The 26,357-nt window shown below is 36.3% G+C and overlaps 1 protein-coding gene across 2 annotated transcripts in view; it reads right to left on the reverse strand.

Moving 5' to 3' along the window:
- ANLN (anillin actin binding protein) overlaps positions 1-26,357 on the reverse strand; it is a 29,014-nt gene that overhangs the window by 2,266 nt on the left and 391 nt on the right. Inside the window, exons 2-22 of one of the 2 annotated variants that reach the window (XM_017822752.1) lie at positions 22,261-22,414; positions 21,623-21,892; positions 20,860-21,206; positions 19,949-20,168; positions 18,853-19,046; positions 18,607-18,714; positions 17,992-18,112; positions 16,993-17,109; positions 16,234-16,460; positions 15,563-15,714; positions 15,080-15,227; positions 14,312-14,447; positions 13,805-13,987; positions 11,986-12,112; positions 11,002-11,050; positions 10,866-10,922; positions 9,299-9,337; positions 8,850-8,871; positions 7,731-7,843; positions 2,997-3,083; positions 1,338-1,445 (exon numbers count right to left, since the gene is read on the reverse strand). In XM_017822752.1, coding sequence (XP_017678241.1) covers positions 1,338-1,445; positions 2,997-3,083; positions 7,731-7,843; positions 8,850-8,871; positions 9,299-9,337; positions 10,866-10,922; positions 11,002-11,050; positions 11,986-12,112; positions 13,805-13,987; positions 14,312-14,447; positions 15,080-15,227; positions 15,563-15,714; positions 16,234-16,460; positions 16,993-17,109; positions 17,992-18,112; positions 18,607-18,714; positions 18,853-19,046; positions 19,949-20,168; positions 20,860-21,206; positions 21,623-21,892; positions 22,261-22,414 — 2,979 coding nt within the window. The remainder of the gene's footprint in view (positions 1-1,337; positions 1,446-2,996; positions 3,084-7,730; positions 7,844-8,849; positions 8,872-9,298; positions 9,338-10,865; positions 10,923-11,001; positions 11,051-11,985; positions 12,113-13,804; positions 13,988-14,311; positions 14,448-15,079; positions 15,228-15,562; positions 15,715-16,233; positions 16,461-16,992; positions 17,110-17,991; positions 18,113-18,606; positions 18,715-18,852; positions 19,047-19,948; positions 20,169-20,859; positions 21,207-21,622; positions 21,893-22,260; positions 22,415-26,357) is intronic. The other variant, XM_017822762.1, reaches the window with a different exon arrangement.

The following is a 26,357-nucleotide window of genomic DNA, read 5'->3' on the forward strand; positions in this document are numbered from 1 at the left end:
TACTACACTGTTTCACAGACACTTAAAATAATCCAAGTTCAGGAAAAAGGAGGACAGCTCCACATCAAGGAACATTAGGGAAAGTGTTGCATGTTGGTGATATATGTACAGCCATAGGAAATTTATTTTAGAAAAAAAGCATTTTGTGATTTAAAGCAATCATGACCTAATACTGATATATCTGAGCTACAACTATCTCTGCATGATGGAACAGATACAGTAGGATTGAGGGGAGGCATTTAATAAGTTTAATATTGCTGTAGATAAAAGTATAACAAAAGAATACAGCTGACCCTTTCTCAGAACAATAGTCAAACAAGTCTAGAAGATTTTCAAGAACAGAATCAGGAAAACAAACCAAAGCCTCTTTCTTGTAGACAAAAGGAGAATAGGAATCTTTTTCTTGTTTAATTCATTTAATTTTTGCCTATCTTCTATTACAGTGGGTAGAGATTTTTCCCTCTCTTCTAGCCTGAGAAAAAAGTACATTGATATATTTTGGCAATGTCAACTATCAGCATATGGTCTTCTTCTGTTAGGAGGGAAGGAACTAAACTCAAGCATCTGGATTGGCATAGAAGACCCAAAAAGACCAGTTTGCCATAGAGTTTGGGAATGAAAGTGTTCTGCCAATAAACTTAACAATAAAATAAATTAAAAGTTTAATGGTAAATAATTTCAGTGAGTCAGAAAAATCCTCTTGAAAGCAGTCCTTACAAAGATCTGGAAATATTTTAGCACATGCAGAGAGAACAGGCTAAGGAGACAGGAAGGTTCACCTCAGTGACAGATGAACCTCTGATTTGTCTCATTAGCCAGACATTAACTTGGTTTCCGTGAGAACCAAGAAGCACTGGTTCCAGCTATAATGTGGAATTGCAAGACAACAATAACCACAAATAAGATAGTCCCCAATTACAGCTATGCTTCTGCAATATAGAAGGACTGCCCACTCTAATTCTTTATCATATTGTTAGTCATATTTTGTCTAAAACTTAAGGCAACTAGACACAGTCTGCTTATTAAGCTGTACAAGTCTGATCAAATTCAATTAAATATAGTCATTTGATGAGCATAATGGAAAGTCTTAAGACTAAAGAGGAAATTAAATATGGATCCTCTTTCACTTTTTCTCTTTCCCACTAGACAGAGTGGTCAGCTTCTAGGTTTGCCCAGTTAGTTCTGATTTATAAAGACAAGTCCCCTCCATTCCCCAAGGAAGCTTTATGAGCTTGAATACTTTGAACATCTTTACCAGTTTCAAGCCTTAAAAATGAACAGGTAGTTGTGTAGGGTACTACGGAACTTTAGGCTTGAGCTTTATAAAGTAGCATTACCTTTCGTTTCTCATCATCTGGGTATGTCCAATAAGAGATACAATTTCCAGACAGCACACACCAGCGTCTATGCCATGCTCCAAATCCACTAACATCTTCAAACATCGTCTTAAAAAAAAAATAGTTTTAAAAAAGAATAATAAAAAAGTAAAAAATGGGGTAACATTATACCTTGAACTTGGTCTGTACTTGACTGTTTTGCTACCAGAATGGTTCTGCAAGTACAATCTGTTATAGGAGTACACAAAAGTGAAGGAAAAAAATTATACTGGGAGAGCCTTCTATTAGCACAGAATATTTTCAAGATAGCATAGAAAATGGGTTCACATTATCATTCTGAAGTTTGCAGCCTCTTGCTCAAAATACATCTACCACTGCTGTTTCAAACTACCAGGTTTTCATGTTGATGGTGGCCAGCATTCCCATTATTTAAAGATAATGGAGGGTTTCTTATAGTAGATACAGTATGAATAGTTCGCAAAACACATATAACAATTTATTATTATTAGATATTTAAGTCATCTTTGACTTACAATTCAGGATTACAAAACAACTGGCTAATCAACAGGCGACACTCAGGGGCCCAGTCAGTTTAAAAGAAATTAGAAATTGATTTTTAAATGTTTGTGTTGGCAGTTCTTTTACTGGATGAAGGATTTTGTCAATTTCAAGCCCCATTTCCTTAGTACTGGCATGGAAAGTTTAGTATCTGACTTGTATTTCTGATCCCCCTTGAACTTGTATAGAACTTTTATTTTCCAATTAATTTGTGTGTTGTGTTTTTCACTCATCACAATTCAGTTTATAATTTTTATGGTGCAGGGAGTTTCCAAACGCTTACTCTGGACAAATTTAATATGCACGTACACCATTCTTCCAGTTTGACGTATTGTATAGTGGAAGCAAATATGGACTTTCTTAAATTAGTACACAGAAACATGGGGCAGCAAATACCATAAGCATGAGAAATGTTTGCATCTAATGAAATCTGTTCAACTTCAGTTAAGTGAAGGGAAAGGAGACAGAAAGCAGTGTCTGAGAAAATTCCTAAGAAATTCTGATTTACGAAAACACCAAAATAACAGCAAACGTTAATGTTGTGCTGAAGTATTTCCATAGCGCATTTACTGCCATCTGCTGGACATCTCAACAGCTTCACCTCTTAGGTTCAAGTATCGGCTGCATTTTTGAAGTTCAATTTTAGAGAGAGAGAACTGCTAAAGATGTTTCTCGAAAAAAAGTACTGTCACTTCCTTGGCATTTCCAAAGGCTGTGAACACAGTGGAAAAAAACCTCCCCAATCTTGTTTTTACTAGACTCAAAAAAACTCAAAAAGACCAAACCAAGATATCTTGTAAAAATTTCTGCCAGAGATTAAAATCTCATCTCATATCACAGATTAGAGCAAGAGAGGGCTAACTTAAGTTTAAAATAAGAAATTAACAGAGTTTAGAAGAGAGAGACACAAAATCTTAAAAGGTAGCTTTAACATAGTCACGTTTAGAAGATAAACTAGGAAACATTTGGGGTCTGGTTCAAAGAGGGGAAAAAAATATCAAGCCACTTTTAAGCTTCAAATACATCTGTGAAGTTAAAAAAGTGACTACATTTAATAGGACTTGTTATTCACAAGGAAGAAGTTTCAAGTGAATACCTTACCAAGAACCCTTTTTCTTCCACCAAGGAGTCCACTTGGCATTTCAATTTTAGATATATATGACCTTCCAAAGGGGACAAAAAGGGAACCTGCAAAAAGTAAAACAATTAATCACTTAATTTTGACACCCCCCATCTCTTACTGGTTCAAGCAAGCCACCTGCACCAAGATGTTAGCACTGTCTTGCTCCTAGGATCTTCAGCCAGAAAGCAGCAGTCAGTCTCAAGCAAGACAGTAATAATCACTTTTTGTTTCAAGTTCATTTAGAAGCTCTTTAAGAATTATTTGCTTAGTAGTTTGCTCAGGACATATGGACAAACATGCATTTTCTCTATAAAAACAGGCACTCCAAGCATGGTTAGAAACAACAGAAGGCACCAGTCCACACCCTGCAAGCTTCTGCCTCAGCTTGACATTAAGTTGTTTGGAAAATATCGAAGTGAGCTGAAACAGGAATGGTACTTGGATACCATAAGTATTTTTAGCAGATACTGATGTAGTAATGCCTACTCAGATAAGTCTTTGTATTAAAAAAAAACTAGCAAGGGGAAAAGTAATGAAAACAATTCTTCTCAACTGGCACTCAAAGTGTTAAAGACCTGTGTTAAGTAATTTTTAACAGAAAGGATTCCAAGTCCTATCTTCTGCCACTGAAAAAAAAAAAAAGGCAGCTAAAGTACTGTACTAGAGGTTGGTTAAATAGCTATTTGATAGTCAAGAGTTTTTAGAAGAAACATGCAACAAAGTCTGCCTTTGGACTTCACCCAATCCTCCCCATACGTAGTACCCCATTACACTGACTACTCCTATGAAATCACACCCCTTCTTTTATTTCCCACCATAAGGAAGCTAAGAGACAAACTGATAATACAACAAGCAAGTTATGATCTGCAGGGCATTCTACATACCATATTTTGTTGCTAATCTAAATAAGCAATACTGTTAAGAATCTTGCAAAAAAACCCCAACCAAAATAGAAACAGGAATGCTTCTGATAATAAAAAAAAAAATCAGAAAAATAAATACTACTAAAAATAATATAATTTATATAATATATTATTACATATTGTAAAATAAGACAAATTATATTAAAAAACATAGTAGAAACAGTGTTTTCTCATAGTAGAAAAACCAGACAAGTTGATGGTGCTAGTCAAACACAAAGAAAGAACAACTTGCCAGGGAATCAACATGTCTACATTGCAAGGAAGTAGCTTTTAAAGCCACAGAATCAATGTCAATCAAATAGAATTAAGTATTGTTAGTAGTTAAGATGAACAAGAGTCACGCTCAGTAGTTAAAAGTGCACATCTGTAGGCCTCAGTGAATCCTGCAGAACACTAGAATACGTGTTGTGGCTAGAAACAAATTGCCTTCTAATTTTAGACATCCTGAAGCTTCTTTCCAGACGTGATACACATGTGCACAAACAGGTGATCAAGTCATTTTTACATGTTAGATCTACTCAACTATCACAGCATACTCAGCTCTACAGTATAGCACAGACAAATTCTGAGCATCAGGTAGGAGCCTGCATGACCATTTGAAAAGCAAAAAATAGTAAAACATTCCCACATAATATAAATAAGTTAGGTTTTTTATCAGCAAAGACAACTATGACCCTACATGCTACATCAGGGAACATTGGCTTACATTCTAGCAAACCACGTAAAATCCATTTCTGAATGAGGGCCTCAGGGACATTTGGCCATTCCCCAATTCAAGTTTGTGGGTTTTGTATTCCTTTCTGGTTTATGTCAGGACAGAAGAATCTATCTAATGGATTATGAAGTTTACCAGTGAAGAGCTGTGTGACAGTAAAGCAAAGAGGTTGTATAACAAACAGAACATACATTTTTGCAGAACCTGCAACACCATTACTAATTACTAAAGCAGGTCTTGAAACACTCTCCTGTACACATAATGAGAAAATATTACATTCTGCTTATCAATCTATCCCTTTCAAAGGGGTGGAGGTGATGGAAAGAAATCTAGTTGTCAATATCCAGGTAAATGAAGAGATAACTAAAACCCATGGCTAGGCTAGCTTGCATTCTGGTGTTCTCATTCAGGTGTCTGTCTTAAGCAGTTGTCCTACTGTCATAGAAGATTATCTGTAAAGGTACTCAAGACAATTCAAGAATTTGAAAAACTGTTTTTTAGGAGACTTTTGATTAAAAATAGGAGATAAGTACAAAAATTATCACTTGCTTAATTTTGAGCAAAAACATATAAATTTATCTAAAACACTTTCTTCTGATAGACTCAAGTAAGCTATTAACTAGACAAAACTATTTTCACACGTTAAAGACAAATTATTTCTTTTAAGCATATCAATTCACATAATTCCTAAAGCCAAAAACGTACAGCAAAATATTTTAAGTGCACATTTGTGTACAAATAAAAAACCCTCACATTTTAACATGTTTAGTATCTTTAAAACTTCAGTTCTTTATGATCACTTTTTGTTTAAAAAACAAAGGTCTTGCTACAATCTTGCCAGAACAAGGTCTGGTTAGAATAAGAAATTAGATCTCTAGGTCCCAGGTGATTTTAATTTTCTTCAGCAGCAACAAGTTGAGTTAAACCAACATTTAGGCCGCCAGTCATTTTTCTCTGGTTGTCTTATCAATGGAGTAGCTGATTCTATGTTCTCTGCAGTTCATAAAGAAGCTGGCCCAAATTTTCTGACTAGCAATCTTTAAGAGACATCAATTTGTTCTGAAGTAATAAATCCCTCCTCCAGTGACCTAGGAAGACAAGAGGCACATGCTAGTTAAGGAAAAGCCCTAGGCAGCCTAAATAACTTTGAGTTCTAGCAGCATGCTTATTACTGTGCATGCTGGGAGAAGCACTGTGCAAGGGGGAGAATTCTGCAAGTCTTAAAGCTCCTAACATCTTGTGTTAAGTTAGTAAATCTTCATAAGCATTTTCCTAGAAAAATTAAAAGAAGTTGCAAAAAGGCCAGACACAGATAAGAAACATGCACTAGAAAGCAGTTTCCTATTTTAAGTTATGAACTAAAGGATTATAGCAACCTTGTCCTGGAACATATAGCCCAACAGTTCTTTTTCCTCCCCTTCAAAATTCATCTAGGGAAAAAAGAAACATGCTCAATGCAATTAGTGTAAAGTTAAAGTCTAGAAGAAGAAAGGACACAGTCATACATGAGTATATTTTGGTCCTTTCCTACCCTGAATTTTAACAGTATGTATAAAAGAGAGGAATGAAACAAAAAACCCACTGTGACAGTAGTTTGTTCCTCATTAGAAATGCATGAAGCAAATTAAAAAGCAGCCATTGGTACAGCCACAGGCCAAGTCAAAACTGAAGATATACTGACATGATAATTTAACAAAACCCAAGTGAGAAACAAGATTTCCCCTTTTTGTCAGATAACTAAGACTGCACCTGCAAAAAATTAACCAAGTGATAGTTTCCCTGGAATTCTATTTAAACCTTGTGCTTGTGCTACAGTCCAAGAGTCCTAGTCCAGTGTCCTGTCCCACAGAGTACACTGAAGAAGTTCAAACCCAAATTGCTGGTTGCAAAAGCTGATTCCATTAACTCCAAGAACAATGAGTTTCCAATAAGCAAGCCATATACAAAGATTTCTACACATGGTTCTGGTTAACAGGAATACCTATGCTGAAGAACTAAAGCTGAAAAAGCTCTGAAATTCACATAGTCAGTAACACCAGTGCAATTCAAGTGTTAAGTTCTGCCAACTGTTTCAGTAACAGAGGCTGCTTCTATGTGCAAAGAGTAAAAAACTTCTAAACAGCAAGTTGGTATTATTGCGATATTTTGTTTTAAGTCTTATGCACAAACACTACTAGTTCTTGTCACCTCATCTCCCATCAGAAGCTATAATTGCAATAATACTATCAATACATATGATTTAATTAGTCAAGAAAAAAAAATTATACTAATGATGCTGTTTGGATAGATAAAGCTGTGATTTAGTCCTACCATAAACTGTAGTAACTTTTGAATTCATTTAAATTAGCTTAAGATGGCTACTGGCATAAACACCTATTAAAATATGTTTTAGGTATTAGATATTACAAGGTTAAGAGATCATAATGAATGTAAAAATGTATTTTTTAAACTTCTGACAGTAAAAGCAAATAAACATTATATTTAGACAAGGAACTAAACAATAAAACTCAATAATAGCTCTCTCAATATTAAGATTATTTGCTTTTACAAATTTAATTGGGATATGAAAGGAAAAACTCATAATCCTAACTTTATTCGAATGGTAATTTTTAGGTCAATTAAATGAAGAAGAATTCAAATACTTTATTATCATTAAAACACATTAGATGTCTTATTTAGTGATAACTGCAAGGCTAAGAGCAACAAACAATACGAAGATCACGTACAGAGATGCCAACCGCATACAATCAATTTTTTTGTCAGTGAATGCAAATCAGTAAACAAATGCCGTCATTATCTTTGCATAACCATACCTTAGACTGAGCTACAGAAATGAAAGAGCATCTGGCATAGTAATGTAAGTCTTTCTCCGTTGTATCTCAAAATTACTTATATTGAATTTCATATGAATGAAGTGTAACAACTATACATAAATTTATAATGTATAAATAACACATCTATAAACCTATATGTTTCATTTCTAGGATGGTAATTTTGCCTGAAAACAGTAGGCCCAGACTCATTCATTTTTCTAGTAGTATGCAATTACCTTTGGATTAGTAACCAGTAATTACCTTGTCCAATGCAAATTTGGCACTTCCTACAGAAGACAGCGATAGCTTGTGGGATCCAACAAGGATGAAATTAGTACTGCGTATAGCATTTGGGCCACCTGGACTGGCCATGGCTGCGGAGAAAGAAGTTAAAGTGAAGTCATAACACAACACACAGTAAGGATGCTGCAAAGCTTAAAAAAAAAAAAAAAAAAAGGCTTCATTTGTGCTCCTGTATGCACGCCCTACTCAGTACTCCAGGGGAAGCCCTCTTTGCAGTGCAGCCCAGCAGGACGTTCAGAGAGAATCTTGATGCAACACCATTCCTCCTCAGTAGATCTTTTCTTTCACAAAGAAGTCTTGAAATATCCACAAGGAGGAAAAGCATTTAAAGAAGTCTCAGAGGGACAGAGAGCATGCTAGGGCATGCTACAAAGCGCACACATCCTGCGGTAAGAACATGCCTTTTAAATCCCTCCACCTCTTCTCAAGTGACATGCTGCAGTCTTCTAGAATTTGTACACCTTTTTTTGCATTTTTAGCAATAGAAACACAAACTGTAGCTCAGGCACAGGAATCTTACTAGTAGCAGTAGCATGGTAGACGTTCCAGAGTTAGTTCATGAGCTCCTTATTGTTGCAATTTGTACTAAGGCCAGTTCAAGTCTCTCATACTCTAGTCATACAAGTGTATAACACATTTTTATGTAGTTAAAAACCACTCAGAGATGCTGTTCTTCCCTCCCCTCAAGAGTCAGAAATATATAAATGTTTAACTGTGTTATTATATATACACAAACAATGCTTTAGGATCTGTTTATATTTTCAAGTTATTCTGTAAAACTTTGTTGACATCAGACTCCAGTTTAAAATCTTAAAATTCATTTGAATTCACATTTTCAGGAAAAAAATGCAAACCATGGGTGTCTGATACCAGATATTAGTTTTGGTTTTGTAAAGATCCTTTCATTAAATTCAATGGTAACTCAGATATAAACACAGGAGCAGTTTCTGGATTGGCAAATCCGGTGCTTATTACTCTGAAACTGTCATCTGTTACAAGTATTATTTATTGATACACTGGTTTTGACAGAAAGTGTAGATTATTCATCTTGGCATAAGATGTTTAAACTTTACTTACCTGGAGTAAGAAGGTTGCTTTTCTAGAAAGAGAAATAAAGAAATAAAGGCTTAAGGGAAAAGTAATTCTGACAGTTTCTACAAAAGACAAAGCTAGGGTAGAACAAAATGACATTTGAAATACTTAAAAAAAAACCAAAACAAACAAACAAACAAAAAAAACCAGAAAAAAAAACCCAAAACAAACAAAAAAAAACAAACAGAAACAACTTGAAAAGAAAGTCCAAATAAATGTGTAGCAACTGCATATTTCCAGCATTACATGTTTAGAGCTGTTATCTATTTCTTGAGCTGATAACTGAAGAATTTGGCCGAAAACTGGGCAGTTTATAGAGTTTTAAGTAAGGGACAGAAAGAGCCTACTAAGGGCTCAGCCTTATTCAGTGTGAGAATATGGCCTTCGGAAGGAGTCATAAACAAATCTGGTTACAATATTACACTCATACTTACAGAGGTAATAGATGTTAGTAATCTCTTCGGAGTAATAACCTATGAAAGAATACAAGAAGATAATGCATTTGCTACTGAATTTGTCCACCATATTAGTGTAAAAATTAAACAGTGAAACTACTGAAGGCTTATCTAAATAAATTTTGAATGGATAGTTGTTGTAAGGAGTAAGTCTTGGTTTTTGACTGGATGTAAAGTATTTCGGTGGAAAGAATACGACCTATCAAAAAAATATTTACTGAAGTTTACGCATCCATTATCTTGGGAGGAACAGCATGTGTTTGAAAACACATTAGTAGACCTTTTAACTTCGTTACATGAGGCTTCAAAGTTACATTTGCTTATTTAAAGGTAAAAGTTAACAATAAAAATACAGAGATGTTCCATGTGCTACTGTTATAAATAATCTATTATTTTCAAATCAAAATCTCAAGTTTAAATGAGATTGTATATTAAACATGAACTGGAATTATGTACTCATCTTTTCTTGAAGCTGAAGGAAAAGTCTAAGAAACTTGTCAAAAAGCAGATATAGGACACCATTGGCAAACCTGCAACCCTACATAAGCAACTAACACACAAAATCATTCTGTTTTAAGTAAAAATTCCTCTAAACTTCAGCACAGGAGAGAATAAGACCCTGGACTTGAAACTTTTATTAGAGGATAGGTAGAAGCATGCTTTCACTGTGCCAAATGGAAGTAAAGAATAAAGAAGTGTCCTATTTCTGTTTGCAGAGACAGGATTTAAGTACTCATTCCAAACGTTTTGAAAGACACTTAAGTTCCTTGTTTTCACTAAGTGATGTATCTTGACAAAGAGGAAATCAGACCTGAAGTCATTAATTCACTGTGTGCTCAGCTATTGGAATGATGAGAAGAAAAATACACCCTACCTCTACTCTTGCCCCCCCCAAAAAAAAACCAAACCAAACCAACAAACCACCACGAAAAAAACAAACAAACAAACAAACCAACCAACCACCTCTAGCAAGTCACTGGCTTGTTTAGGGTTACATATCCTCAATAAAGCACAAACATTTGATACCTGTGCCCTATCCAAGCTGAAATATTTTGTCCAAGGAGTTATTAAAACAATGTTTGCTTTAAAAAAACAAGCATCTAATGTTTTTTACTTAACACCAAGGAGAAATAAAGTTTTCACTTGATCAATAAAATCTTTAAGACAAATCAAACGCCAGGGTAGGGCATATTGACTGGGCAGTTTAAGTAAATGGGAGAATAAGGGCACTAAATCACGATTAGAGGCACCACACCTAATAAATAAAAGTTTGCAAAGCATAACATTTTGCAGAACTAGTAAGATTTCTTCTTCTTCCCCTCCAATATATTTCAGATTCAGCCAACTAACTGTATCTAAGGTCCAATCTACTAATTGCTGCAGGTCTCCATAATCCATCTGTCATTGCAGATGTTCCAAGAAAGAAGGAGAGGAAAAGCAAGCAACAGATTGTCTAGCACTATTAGTCAGTTCTCCCTGAACACAGCAGTCTTCCTAGTGCACCTTCTGTTGAAACTTAATATACTGATTTTCATGTTTCATTTACCTTAGATTTATTTGCCTTTTTCCTTTTATCAGTGCTGGTAACTTCTTTTCTCTGCACCTGTAAGGAAAGAAGGTATTAAGAAAGTACAGCACATTATTCTCTGTTACACATCCTCTGCACAGGAACTGATACATACCAGACTGTAAACTTCTACATTTATTTCAAAGTCATTTGACACATCATGCCTAAAAGGAAGGAAAGGGAAAAATAGGTTAAACAGAAACTGAAGCAAAAGATTTTTGGTTTTGTGTGTGGTGGAGGTTTTGGGGGATTTTTTTGAGTTACTCTTTATTTCTTCCCTCATTCAGCTCTTTAAAACTGTCCAGGGAGCAGCTAGGTTCTACAGAGAAGCCTAGCCATGGTGTTGACTAATAGCTTAGTCTTAGTTTGCTCCTGCAGGGCAATACAGCTGTTTGAGACCCGTTCACTTCTACAACAGTACGCTTCAGAGCAATTAACATTGCTATTTTTTAAGACTTTAGTGTACTACTATTTAAAAATACTCTGCAGAACTCAAAAAACAAAAGGAAAAGGGAAAACAAGTACATCTACCATTTCTCGGATTGCACCCTGCAGTACACACATTTCCAGAAAGAGATTGGGTCTAAGTAAATAGATTTAAGTGAAAATTCCAGTTCAACTGGACTTGAAAAAGGGAGTTTGTTCATTTATTTTGAAAGACTTCTGATAACAAACAGCCATTTGAACTCACAATACCTTTTTAGATGACATATGAGACCTTAAAGTTTTAGTTGTAAGAGTACTATTTTTTCCAGACACTAAAACCAAATAGCTACATAAAATGTTACTGGTTGCAAAAGAGAAAAACACATCATCTCAGGCACAGTAATCCATCTGTCTTTGCAGGTGTTCCAGGAAAGAACAAAGGTAGAAAAAGCAAGAGATAAAATAGCTGATGGATGTCGAATAAGTCTAGGCTGCTCTTCTGAGAGAAGTGCATTCCAGCTATTTCTTGAAGCAGGAAATACCTACCTATACCACAAAAGCTCACCATATTTGTTTGCAGAATATGACATTTTTGTATGAAGATTTTAAACATTTTTTGCATGCTCTACCATTGGAGTTGAAACTGGTTCAGAAAGAATTTCTGTATACTTACATAGTAAATGTCGTAGTAAAAGTAAGAGCATCTCCATTCAGGGAACTGGCAGTACTTGCTAATGGAGTCACAACCATGTTTTCTGCTCCAGATCTCAGGATTATTACATAGTAGTAATTTGCTGAGTCTGTAAATACATAGCAGGTAGTTTTGTTAGCCCGAGGAGTTCAAAGTATCTAAAAATCCCAGAATTCTGAATTACCATTAAATACATCTGTTTCACCCCAATTAAACACTTGGTTACAGTCAACACTTACTTATAAACTTAGTCTTAAAACAATTTTTTCTATGCTGTGTTTACTAGTAGGACTGTCTCCCTAAGATTCATAAAAACCACATTGTTGTCTGGGGCATCTCAGCCCAGACCTACACTAACCCTTGCGTGAGAAGGGAGAGGAAGAACTTGCAGGCAGATTCAGCAGCTAATCTTAGTTTCTTACACTCTTTAGGTCTGTCAGCTCAAGCACACATCAGCTCTTGCTACTGCCCATTCTCGTGCTTTTTTCAGTCCTATGAAGTAACTGGCTATCCAGGCAATTCATTTCCTCAACCTTTCACATAAGGGGAGAACAAGCAAGATCACCACAAACACGCATCTAAAGAGTGTCAGGAGATAATTCGGAGTTTGTGCAGCAAATTGCACAATGCTCTTGCTTTACCTAATATTCAGCAATGTGAGACTACATTAAAAAAACCCACAAAAAACAAGCCAACAAACAAAAACAAAAAACAAAACAAAATGCCCCAAACAGTTTGAGTGCTCTGTTGTATAGGATAAGTCACAGCTTTCAGAACAGCTGTTGTAAACTCCAGTAAACATTGATTTGTACGCTTTATATTTTATTATCTCTTCAGATGTAAGTGATTAATAGAGCTTCTGATGCAAAATGCACAGCAAATTTTATGCTTCCAAAATAAAGGTTTTATGACAAATAGTTCATAGTTGTTTGTTTAGACAATTTTGTTTTGAGAATTACTGACAGAAATTAAACTTATATTTTTGTAACCCTTAGAGAAGTTTTCCTATAACAGAGGTGAATTGTCTCCTGCAACAGGAGCAGTAACATGTTTGTCCAATAACTTTTGTCCTTAAGTTTTAGTGAGGCAAGAAGCAGAAAGCTGTCCACACACAATCATATTTTGTGGTATTATATCAAATAGCACTGGTTATTATGGGCTTGCAGATTCTTTGAACAACCACATGCCAGAAATTCACTATATTCCAGGATGGGTCTCTAAACCTACAGTGAGATATTGCTAGATATTCTTCTGGAACAAAAGAAGAAACAAATCCACATTTTGACACCTTGATTAATTATAACAATTTACAAATACTAGTATTCTATCATCTTAAGTATTTTGCAATGTTAACAGAAGGATTGAAAAAAATAGAGGCTTAATGAGCTTTTCACAATGCCACAAAGGTCAGAATTTTTGTAAAGATCTTTAGTATTAGACTTGCATCCATCAAAATTTTCCAAGACAGCAAGAGAGAAGGCAGTCTGAGATATAAAATTCTACTTCCTCTCCAACAGATTACAGAGAACCACAAAGAACTTTAAGACTGGCTGGAAATGTCCTGATAAGTTTCTTAAGTCTCACTAGCCATAAAAAGATGCAACTAACATGGAAAATACTGAAAACTTAGTCAAAAAGCAGATGAACTGAAAGTAATTGCTAAATTTTCATTGTCATTAGATTTCTTAGAACATCTGCATAGAAGACAAAAAAAAATCAAGGAGAATGAACAAGAAATAAATGTTGGGAGAACGAGGGAAGGGAGAGAAAAGGGCTAAAAGCTTTCGGTTGATAGCTTTACCTGGCTTTTGAACTGTACCACATACAAAGTCTGCTTTTAGAGGTAAACGCATTTCTGAAATGGAAACAGATCCCCTGGATGGAGCAAATTCAGTGGATGTAGAAGGACCTTTATTTCTTTTACTATGAGGTCCCTCGCTCTTCAGTTTATTCAGTTCTTCCAATAAAGCAGTTCTCTTTTCAGCTGCAAAGAGGAATTAATTTCAGTTGTAACAGAGGAAAAAGTAGTACTGAAACATTTTTTTTTGCCATAAGCATATAAAATGCAACACAAACGTTAATCATCTTCTAGAATAGTATGAATATTAGGGTCAAGAAAGGTACCAAGAGTGTCCTCTCACCTACAGAAGAAGCTGAAATGAAACAGATAATATCCTCTCCTGTTTTCTAAGTGAAGAACTATAAATATCTACAATGATGTATAGTCTGTGTATTATCAGAGTTCCTCCCAAAGTGTTCTTGACAAAGTGTTCATGACAAAGAATTGAACTTGTGTTTAAAAACCTACTTGCAAGGAGAAGAAGTCTCTCTGCTTCTGCTTCTTCTTGTGACCCTTTTCCATGTTCCTCATCAAAACAGCAGTTCAGAGCTTGACTGGCTTGATAAATCACTGTCTGCTGCATGTTGATCTCATTGTTCAGTTCCTAGGGCAAACCAGTGGTAGAAATAATTAACCAGAAGAGTTATGTAGTGTTACATTCAAGGAAATGTCTCAAGATTAGCATTTTTGGGGCTATGCTTCAGAAAAGATCAGATCACTTAGATAGTAAGCTACAAAAATTTTGCTGTTTACAGTTACTTCCACAAAAGAATATTGCAGTACAACTTTTTTTGACCTCAGAGGTAATTTAAATATGGTGTGGGGTGAAGGACTTCAATGTTTGTATGCTACACATGCAGTCTAGTGTTCCCTTTGTTTGGGGGAAGCAGCAGCTAACCAGAAATTCAGCACTGTAGGTGAACAAGGCACTAGTAAAGATCAGAATGTTGCCTACTGAAAGTATGTAGTTATCAATCTGGCCTAATTCAAAGGCAGCGATAAAATACAGATTCTGTCTCCTTCTCAAAACAATGTCTTGTTCTCTCCAGACTTCCTTTATAATATGATCCTTCGAAGAGATGCAGCTGTTCAAATTATGCAGTATCATCCCCTACCATTAAATATTTATGTTAAACAATCTAATTTTGCAGTTCTAAGCAGTATGTTAATCCATGGGGGAAATTAAGTGTGGAAACAGTAGATTAGAAAAAGGATTTTAAGAAGTGTATTAAATACCTGCATTTTTTTTTTTACATTGACTTGGTCAGATGGGCCATTCCTTTTCATTTCCAGTTTGGAAGCAACATCTTCTTTGCGAACAATGATTTGCTTTATTGAAGGACGATCAGTCTCTTTAAATCTCTGAGATCTGTACGCATCGACACTTTTAAAAGAGGAAATCTCATGAAATGTTTCTCAGGTGTGCCAAGCTTTTTTTCTTTAATATACATACATATATACTGCATGTTGATGTTTTCCAACTTGCTTTTTTTTTGAAAACCAATTAGGCATGCTATCAGCTCATTTTAAGTTTAAGCAACATAAAAGAGTACACTGAGACAATCTTTGACAAAGGCTGAGATCCTGGAAAAAAGCTTTGTTCATAGTTAAAGAACGTACATGTCCTTTAACACATAGTTAAAGCAAGTACACGTCCAAAAAAGCCAATGTCTTAATTTGTACACTTACAGAATCAGGGATGAGGTTTGTGTTTATTACCTATACGGAAGGTTGCGATCTTCTGACATAGAGCCAATACTGTCTCCAGATTCTGCCCTGGGAACTTTAGTCCTTTGGAACTTTTCAGACTTCAGACTTACATCACTGGTACTGCTACCTTCCCCAGCTGACTTACAAGGAGAAGCAAAGGCCTGGGGAAAAGAAAAGGTTGTACTACCTGTCCACATTATTAATTACCTGTTTTCTCTGACCTTTACTTGTTTTGCATGTAAACAATTAAATTTGGAGGCTGCTTAATACTATTTAACAGATGACATCTTATAAATATTTCCTAGGACATGAAGCAAATTTATTTATTTATTTTAAGGATACCAACAGATTATTGAACTTAGAAACCCTTAGTTTCTAAACCAGTATAGTTGCATAATTACTTCTCTTCAGATCTTCATCAGCAACTGCTTCACTGAGTGCATGTCTACCACTCCAAGTTCAGTACAAATAATAGGTTGATTTAGCAAAAGACTATTTGTTTAGCAGAGCATCCAATATGTTACACTGTTTTCAGAGGAAAATAACTTTGCCTCATTATGCTCTCATTAGCAAAATGTCATTCTCTATTTGTTCAGATATCCTAATACAACAAAATGTCACTTCTCACAAGCAAATTGCACATCTCTGTGTGTTCTTCTCCACCTCATAAGAATTCTCACCTCTGAACCAACAGATTCCACTAGAGGGGTTAACAGAGACATTGATGAAATATTCAGCGACTCTTCCTGCTCATCCTCATCACTTTCACCTTCCAGGCTCATGCTCATTTCTTTCTTCAGCTTTTCTATGTCTGGACCATCCTCTTGAAGAATTTCAAAAATCTCATTTATCACTTTCAAGCTATTCATTTCGTCATCCACATTCATTTCGACTTGGCATAGTTCATCTGAAGGGTGACATTTTAAAACATATTAGTAGCATCAAGACTAAACTTTCCCTTAAATGAGAGTGAAGTGATATTAACAGATAAACTATTTTTGCTTTTCCAGTAAGCCTGATTAAAAAGCATTTCTTAGAGTCAGGCATATAGAACTCGAAAGTACACTTCTATCATTATTTTTTAATGCTATTTTCATACATGCTGCTTAATTGATAGAGGGAATGAAAAGATGCACCTCTTAAACGAATTTCAACCTTTTAGTTCCAATACATCTGAAACTTAACTGCAAGACCCACAGTCCTTACCCAACGAACTCTTAATATCAGCTTTTTAATGTTCCTTGAAGACTTGAATGTCAAGGGAGAAGGATTATGATAAAAGAAGCTGCTTGTTTTATATAAACCTCACTACAAAACACACACAAGGGTCAGTGCATGTATGGTGAATTCATTGTTCAGACTTGAAGGATATTAACACTGTTCTAGACAAGTGGCAACAGAGAGCTAAGTGCATTAATATACATCTACTCAATACAAACCCTTTGGTTTCTCAGCAAGTTGTTCGAGTTTAGAGGCAGACATCACTTTCACAGGGCTCTTTGACTCAGTGATCTTGGGAGGACTGGGTTTATCAGTCTCTTCAGATTTAGAAGCATCTAAAGTGGTTTAGAAAAAAAGAAGTAACTGAAGATTATGTCTAGCCTTTGAACTTTAATTATTGAATTTTAGAAGTTTTACTAACAAAAAGACCACTATACTAAGTATTGCTGTTAGCTGGCTGTCAAAAAGCATTAGAATATATATCCTCCACAACCAGTACATCTAGACTTCTGTCTTATAATCAGAAAACTGATACCTCAAGAAACACTGCTGAAATCATAGCGGAATGCAGCCACTCAAGAGTAAAAAGGAAAAATTCAAAAAAAGCAAACAAAAAAACCAGTAAACAAACCATCCCACCCAAACCCAATCCAAGAGCAGGATATGATCCTGTTTTTCTAGAAGCACATTTAATAGCCTGTTTGTCCATAAGGTCTAGAAGAAGTGTTAACTAAGTTCACATTTTTCACGCAGAAAGCTAGAGATTCTTCCACTCGGTAAGCAAGAGAAAGGGTATCACAAGCATCTCGGAGTTCTTTTCACATCTTGTACTATAAGAATTAATATCGTAAAGGGATACGGACAAGCGAAGAGTTCTTTCCCATTAGATTATTGTGGAAATTTGGTTTCTCAGATACAGTATAGATTAAATCTGTAACTGACAATTCTCATTCACTTCCCTACACTTAACCTATGTGAAAGTATAAAACACAGGTAAACCCACGGAAAAACAAAAAGACAGTCTTGCCTTGCAAACCTTTCAAGTGGTACAGGAGTGCAGAGTGCTATTATGATATGAAAAGTTGTAGATAAATCAGTTAACAAATAAGAGGTCCAGTTCTACACATCAGTGCTATGAGCCCCTTTATCTGCTCGTGGAGGTCAAGCACAGTGCTTCTGTCCAGTAACAGCAACAGGCAAACTGTGGCAGTGCTTACCCGAAGACTCCACACTCGGAGACTTTACTGGTCCATCACCTGCTGGTGTGTTGTCTGTTGATCCAAAAGCAGTGGCATCTGAACTAGGAGGGCGTTTTGGACTAGCCTGAGACTGATTTTCCTGGCAAGAATAAAAACATAATACATTCAGGACATAATGTTCAAAGTAACTAAAAAACAAACAAACAAACAAACAAACCTGTCAGAAAGAAATACATTGAACACCTACTAGGAAAAAGAGGTTGCCTATCCAGTACCCTATTTATTTAAGAAATTTAGCTGAATTGCTAAATATTGTTTGTGTGAGGAGCTTTCTTCTGCTTTTGAAGTTATAGAATACAAAAAATACCCCCACACTTAATATCATGAAAAAGTAAATAAATTGGTTGGCTCAAAGCAGTATCACTTGTCTTAGTTGATTTTGCAAGAGGAAAAAAGAAATCTAATAATTTCTTAATAAACACACAAATCACTTGACAAGTGGTCTTGCACAGCCTGGACATTCCCCAAAGCATACGTTTTTTACTTTTTATATTTGCACATCTATCCCTGTATTCAGAACACGTTGAAGCAATTCAGACTATCATATTTTGATACATGCAGGTAACACATTACCGGTTTAGCTTCTGGAAGTTTCCTCTTTGAACTGTCACTTTTCTCCGCACTCCACAGATTGCCCCTATCAAATCGGCCACGAAGGCATGCAAGTTCTCGCTCACGTTCCTAAGCAAATAAAGGGGAGTGGGGGAAAAGGTGACAGTTTTAAGATGTTGCAACATTTCAAATTCCTCAGATAGGTGCAGAACACTAAGAATCTTCCCCATACCTTTATAAGTAAGCTACGAATGTAACAAGTCATACCTGCTTAAGCTGAAGTGCTAAACTGGCAGTAGAGGAATTTTCATTTTGTTTGAGAAGCCTTTCCTGGATTGTCCTGGTGTTTGGGGTAACAATAGGTGTTCTGCACCCAGGAGTATTTGTAGCAGGGCTGCGTGCACTACGCTCTTGACAGCGCTCCCCAAAGCGTTCCAGGAAGGGCTTAATTCCTGATCCCCCTACAAGAACAATTGTTTCACCTTGAAAGAAACTCTCAAAAATACAGAGAGAAATCACTGCAATTTGCATCCTGATGAAAGTTCTCAGTGAAGCAATTAAGCTGTCTCCTTTACACCTTACTCCATTACATTTTATACAAACTGAACCTGAAGGTCAAATCATAACAGAACACTGAAGTTAATAAAGCAGCAAATCAGAGCAAATTGATGTCCCTCTCTTACTACACTCCACATGTGATACAGTTATTTAAACTTGTTTGCTTTTTCAGTATTTCCTCTATAACAAACTTCACTTGTATCTTTCATGAAAATGAGCATTCTAATACATAAGGCAGACATATTGTTCAGCATCCACCCTATTTTACTGAGCATGTCTTTTATTGTCAGCATATCTAGAGACACACATTTCCTTTTCAGAGAGTTCAAGCAGTTAGTCCAAGTTTCTGACACAATAAGCCGTTGAATTTAAAACTGGGGATGCTCACTTGTTTTGACATTAGTGCTATCAACTGAAAGAAAAACACTATGCAAAGTTAGTGCATCTGTGGGATTTCTTTTAACATATGCAGACTCTTAACATTATATTGATAGGATACACATAGTGTTCAACAACTTGAAATAAACTTTGAATAATCTCAATTAACATGTTAGTATAAAAAGTTAAACTGATTTTGCTCTTAGAGAATTACTAAAGTCGTGTCCAAAAAAAAAATCCCAGCAATATATGGGAGCTGTACAACTTAAAATAACCACAGAACTCACTGGAATTTTAATCAATTTTCAGCAGGAAATAGGTATTATCTGGTATGTTACCATTAATTCTTAACTAACATGTAGTTTTGAACACAGAACACATAAACCTAATTTGAATGAACGTTTACTGAGGCTGAAAAACAGCTTACCTGGTGTTGTGGGTTTACCCTTAGATTCAAGTTGCACATGTGTTCCTTTGACTGGCTCTTCTTTGGACTGAACTGGTTGAGGCAAAGATGATTTTGCTGTTTGTGTATGCTCTTGAGTTTTCTTGGGACTGCAGGGATTCTCTGTTAACAGTTGTACTTCAGATTTGTTAGAATGTGGAGCAGTGGATCTTGAGGATTGTGTTAAAAAATTGTTTGGATCCTGAACAAGACAAAAAGGAAAAACGTTAAGATGACACATTCTTATTCTCTGAAAAGGAAAAAGAATGAAAGCATTCTGCATAGCCTACTATCACCTAATATATCTATTCCATCAACAAAAGAAAAAGCTGAGACAAGTCTTAAGCTTTTCTCTTTTTTTTAATCCAGTATTCCAAATTGTTTCAGAATTTGATTCCAGGTGCTCTTGTCAGCTACTTCAGGTATTTTCCCACGTTTCCCTAAACAAGACTGCAGATATTGCCATTGCATAAATGCCATAAATCGAACAATACATGTCTGGTACTACTAATTTCATCATTCTGATTGAGTCTTCATACAGCAACAATATTTACAATTTCAGTCAATCAACTACATAAAGTTACAGAGTGAAACCCAGTATCTCTGTAAAAAGCCCCTTTCTGATGGTCAAGAGCAGCAATCAATTACATTGATACCAACTTTTACAAAACATTAAGTACTCTCATCTTTAAATCTCAGCAAAAAGAATTCTAAGCTGTTTCACGTCCGCGATTAAACAAACGGCATGTGGGATTGCAATAAAGTGAAAGTTGTAAATAGACTAAGATTGCTCACACCAAATCTTTAAATTCAGATTAAACAGTTATGTGTTAATGTTTGTACCCTGCAATACTCATATCAATTTTTAATCAGCAACCAAATCAGGCACTCACCGCTCTCTTTGAGTTTGCTGGTTTATTAATAGAAGCCTCAACAAGCCTTTGAGAACAGGATGCAGCTTCCTGCTTTACACTGCTACTATTGATTCTAGCAGATGCTCCACTTGTAGTGGACAATTTGGATAAACAAGTAGTGCCAGGCTGTTCTTGTGCATTGTTTTGCTTTGCAGATGGATGACTTAGGTCATCTTCCCAGGAACCAATTGTAGCCGCAAGGTTAGCTAAACGGCCTCTTCTCCCAATAGGGGTTTCACTTGCCAGGGCATTAGATGTCTGCTTAGGTGGAGAAACAGGCAGATCTTTTGACTGGAGAGGGGACAGAGAAACACATTCAGAGGGATCTGGAAAAAAGAAAACACATTTATTTTGCTAATAAAATATATTGAGATATATTTACATATTTTGCATTGTACAATGGATTGAGTTTAATCAACAGTTAGATGTTCCTGCCAACAACAGAATCTAACTACTAGTCCTGAAGGCATTGAGACTAATCAAATTAAACATTTTTAATCAAGCAGTTTACTAGTTTTATGTCACTGCTGTAAGGAGTAAGGCATCAGACTAGTAGGAGGAAAAAAAAATTATATTATTAAGCTGTGGTCAAAGTTTCAATATTTTAGGCCTTCCCTAGCGCTGTCTCAGAATTCTTTATTAAAATATTAGCATTCACACACACAAAATTATCTTCTACTACCAAACAATCATCAATACAAACAGTGAAAGACACCACTACTGCTTAGCAAGTGAAACATACCCTCACTATCCCAGCAGCGCCGCTGTTCTGCCAGTTTCTGCATACGTGTCTTGACTGAAAGGGCTGCAGGAGTTTCTGACTTGGTGTTTAGAGGCTGAACGGATGAAGTCCTGTTAGAAGCAGTTTCATGCAATTCTGAAGTCATCTTAGGAGAGTCATGGCTTGTGGAACTTGAAAGAACTGGTTGTACATTCTCTGAACTAGAAGCTTGAGTCTCTATATCATTAGGGCAGAGCCTCTTTGATGGTGATGGCTTTGTATCAGGTTTTACTGCACAGGTCAGAGTATTCAAGTAAATTAGTATTCAAGCAATCTAAAATATTTCCAGAGACAACACAAAACTATAGTGTCAATAAAGTTATGATTTTTGAATACCCCGATATGTCTCCCAAAAAAATGCCCTTCCCAGATCTACTAAGCACAAGGCACTATCTTTGGCTATTATTTCTAAATAGCCCACTAATTCCTTAGCGCATCTGCTCTCAAGTCAAGCTAAACACGAGCTAGTCCTAGTGGTCAGGTAACTGCATCCATCACTGTTTATTTTAAGATATACACTCAGGATTCTCACTTGCCCTTAGGAAAAAAAATAGGCCTTGCATCAAAAGACAACCTTTATTAAACTTGTTGCCAAATACCTTCTTCACCAGGAGGAGAAGCCTGGTTACCAGTTTCTGCCAAAGGCTCTCTGACCCTCTTGGTCTGCATTGTGGGTCTTGCTCCCATCTTGGGCCGTTCCGCCATTTTCTTCTGCAGGTTCTCTCGCCTGGCACGGGTTCTTTCAAGGAGTTTCTGAGTAGTCAGTAGATCACGTGTTACTATACATTGCAGCGTGTTAACCAGTAACAACTCAAATTAAAAAATGGTAGCATTCCATATAGCATGTACTAGGATCCACAATACCAGAAGCCAGCCAGTAGGTTCCAAACTTCCAGTCATTAAATCAGCTAGTGTCTCCCATTAGCTTGGCTTTGAAAGAAAACCAGGGTAAAGAGATAGAAGGAATGGCAAAATTAAAGAGGGGTTCATTTAGAGCCTGAAGTAGTCAGAAAGGTTTGAAAGTAATTATGTTTTTTTACTGAATCACCACATGACAATCTTGATCTGGGTTTTTTTGACAGGTTGCTAAAGCATCTGGTCAAGTCATCTGACTGGCACTAACCCTCTAACAAAATAAACAGCAGTGAAGACATTGTCAAGTGATCATAAAAAAATTCAACAAATTAAATGTGTGGCTATCAATATTAAAAAAAATTGTTGCTATTACACCTTCTAAATCAAAAGGTGAATTTCTTTGCCTGAAGCTTAAATTTTACGAATAGACTGATGTTATGACTAGTTATATTACGATAAATAACCTGTTTATTGAGATATCTGTATTCAGAAGAACATATAGAGATACCAATTAAGGTACCTGACATTATCTTTCATTCCCTATCCATTGGAAATTTGAGTACTCTGATTATATTCCATACAATATAGTTGCTTTAGTAAATGTTCCACACTACTAGAAAGTGATTCCTTATAGCATCCAGGTTTAAAATATGTTGTGGTTTGTTTGTATTTTTTTTTAAATACAGCATTCGTAAATCATTATAACTCAGTTTGAGACAAGAAAATGTGTGATTGAACTAATGGCCTTTAAAGGGAAGCATATAAACTGCACTTGTTTGGTGGCACATAAATTATTGTGAGAACTGTGCCAGCCATTATCCATCCTGTTGCACAGCAATTAAATACACATTTCACATTTTTAACTGTCTAAGGCTGAAGTCTTAAACAATGTTCCATTGTAGGGCAACACAGGACAAACAGAATGTCAATCTCAACAGTTTTTTTGTGAAAGCAAATCTCAGCTTCTCTAACTTTCATAGAAGAGGAGGATCTTGAAAGGAAAAAAAACCCAACAACAAACCAATCAAGCAAAACCAAACCAAAAAAACAAAAAGACATATGAAATGCTTTCAATGCAGGTTCCATCTTAGTTCCGTCCACAAGTCATGTTTCCTTATTTCAACTTACAAAAGGCAGAGCTACAAGGTGCACGTAACACCCACATAATTTAAATAGCCATTAGGATATTTTTTAACAGTTCTTCTTGCACAATGTTGAATATATCTTCCACAACAGTATTCCTGTGGTTCTATTCAAATGGAGTCACATTCCTTTCTGGTTTGTTAGTTCAGTGAAATAGAGTTGCAGTTGTTAAAAAAGGGATGTCACTTCCCAAGAATGCATGCCTCTGTTGTTGGACTCCAGCTCCTATTGGCTTTTTGTATCTCAAATTTTCCATGCAACTGCCATGATTCAAATGCTGCTATGACACACAATGAGTAAGCCACTCTCCAGAATTTGAAACTTACTTTCCGAGTTCATCAACGGGGTATTTGTTACAAGTACATTCTCAAAGTGTTCTGATGACAAAGTTTCAGAGTATCATAGAATCCTAAAATCACATGAGATCCTGAGCTGGAAGGGACCCACAGGGATCATCAAAGTTTAACTCCTGGCCCTGCACAGGATAGCCCCAAGAATCTCACCATATGCCTGAGAACACTACTTATTTCAATACATCAAGGAATTTGAGGACTACTGAGTCAAAGTCAGAGGATCGCTGTTCGTGTTACAAAAGCACCTTCTGAAAATCAGAAAAGGCCTTCCCACTTTGAATGTTAATGGACAATCTCAGTTATTCAATATTTTACTAAATATTTTATATTTATTCAATACTAGAGAAGATACTTGGGGCCCATATATGATTACAAGAATTTGTTCTAACTAACCTGCTTTACTAGCAGAATAGAGCAAAGGGAGCAAATTTATCCATGACATTGAATGAACAGTTAACTTCAAACCTCATATTTGCAAGTTTTCCCTGAACAACTGCATCACTCTTTGCTCATTCTCCATGCTAGGAAACAATACTTTGCTCTATGAATGTTAATAACTACTTCAAATTACAAAATATCCTGAAAAATTACCCACTGTACCATCTCCTCAGTGTGATCTGTATTAATAATTTGGTTGAGATTCAGGTTATTAGCTTTTTCTTCCAAGATTAATAAAAAGAAACATTATTTCTGAACTGTCTAATTTGAAAGCATTCCACTGAATTTTAGAGCAAGATTTATTTGAGCTTAAATTGATTGAGACCCAGCCAAAATTTGCTACTGCAAAGTGATCAACACACACTGAATTAACAGCACGCTTTGGTCCGTTAAGGTTCAAATATTCTGTGACTGTGAATATAATTGCTTTACATAATCAACTTGCAATGCCTCACCAGTTCTCTGAAAGTTACACAGCATGACAATTTGTAGACAAAGATTATCTGAAAACAGTTTAGCTAAAGGAAGGTTATATTAAAAAAAAATAACAACACAAACCACAGAACATAAATACTTCAAAATAGGTGGTTAAAAGGTTTCTTTTCACTGAAGTTTTTTTGAGGAAAATTACTAAACTTCAATACTAATACACTAATATTGATGAGATCTTTACACAAGAGTGGAATGTTCTCCACAGCAGAAACATTCTTGATAAGACACTCTGCAATACTGGCTAACACTTGAAAATGAAGTTTACTCAGGGGAGCAGCCTCACAATTGGTCATAGCTTTTCAAAGTCAGTTGTGTACCAGAAAGGGTGTGTTGAGGTTGGAATACCTCCCAGCATGCAAAACCATTTTAAACTTGATTTGGTAGTCCAGACTTGAAGTTTATTTAAGACTAGCTGGATCATGTCACTCAGTACCAATTAAGGAAGGAGGTTTTAGATGTTTACACTTAGCAAGACTTTTCATGGAGGTAGGATCTGCCTTGGCATTACACATTTAGTAAATCTGTTTAGATCAACATCTTGTGTTCATTTTTTTAAAATCAGATCTGTGCAGTCACCTTTTTTGGGCACTCGAATTATTTTAATTATGTCAGTTTGATAAACAGATTGTTTACAAGGGGATAAGAGAGTAGAGATAAGAGAGTAGTTCATCAGTGTATCTGACCTGATTTTTTTTTTAAAAGTAATTCGGGTTTTGTTTAGGCAGGCTGTGGATTGAAGGCCGTTTTTACTAGGTTTCTCAAAGTAGTCACAAGACAGCTTCAAGACTTTACAGCCCTGACACATAAAATACACCTTAAGTATACCACAGCATCTTTCAGAAACCTCCAGCCTTCATACAGCTTCAAGCTGGTCAACTCCACTCATTTTGCTACAATTTCGTCTCTGTAAAACTCAAGCACACACACAGCAAGTCCACCCTAACAACTGACAACTACTTTTTTTTTTAAAAAACAAAAAAGAGGAACCGTGCCTGCCAATGAGAGTGACCATAATCGCAGGTGGCAATAGTGCCAAATAAGACGCAGTTTTTTCAGACGGTCGCCGCTTTGGGCAGACTTGACATGCGACCTTTAGGTACGGCAGCACAGTATGTGTCAATACCACTCCCACTAGCTCCCAGGGTCCCTTCCGCTCCAGTTGAAAGTTTTATCTGCCGGATGAGCACGAAAGGCAAACGCCCGGGATGGGAAAGGTCCTCTCCTCCGCAAGCCCTTGAGTGAATCACCCCTCTGTCTTCTCCCGGCAGGGACCTGACACCTGGGTGGCTCCAGGAGCGGAGGGACCAGCAGGAGCCAGACGGGGTTGGGGGAGCAGAGAGGGTCTCCCCGCTGCAGAGAAAGCGGGTCGCCACTCGCCCGCAAAGCCCCGGAGTACCGCGAGCGGGGACGAGGGG

Source organism: Lepidothrix coronata, unplaced genomic scaffold (genome assembly GCF_001604755.1).
Source record: "Lepidothrix coronata isolate B3197 unplaced genomic scaffold, Lepidothrix_coronata-1.0 Scaffold3, whole genome shotgun sequence".
Classification (NCBI taxonomy): Eukaryota; Metazoa; Chordata; class Aves; order Passeriformes; family Pipridae; genus Lepidothrix; species Lepidothrix coronata.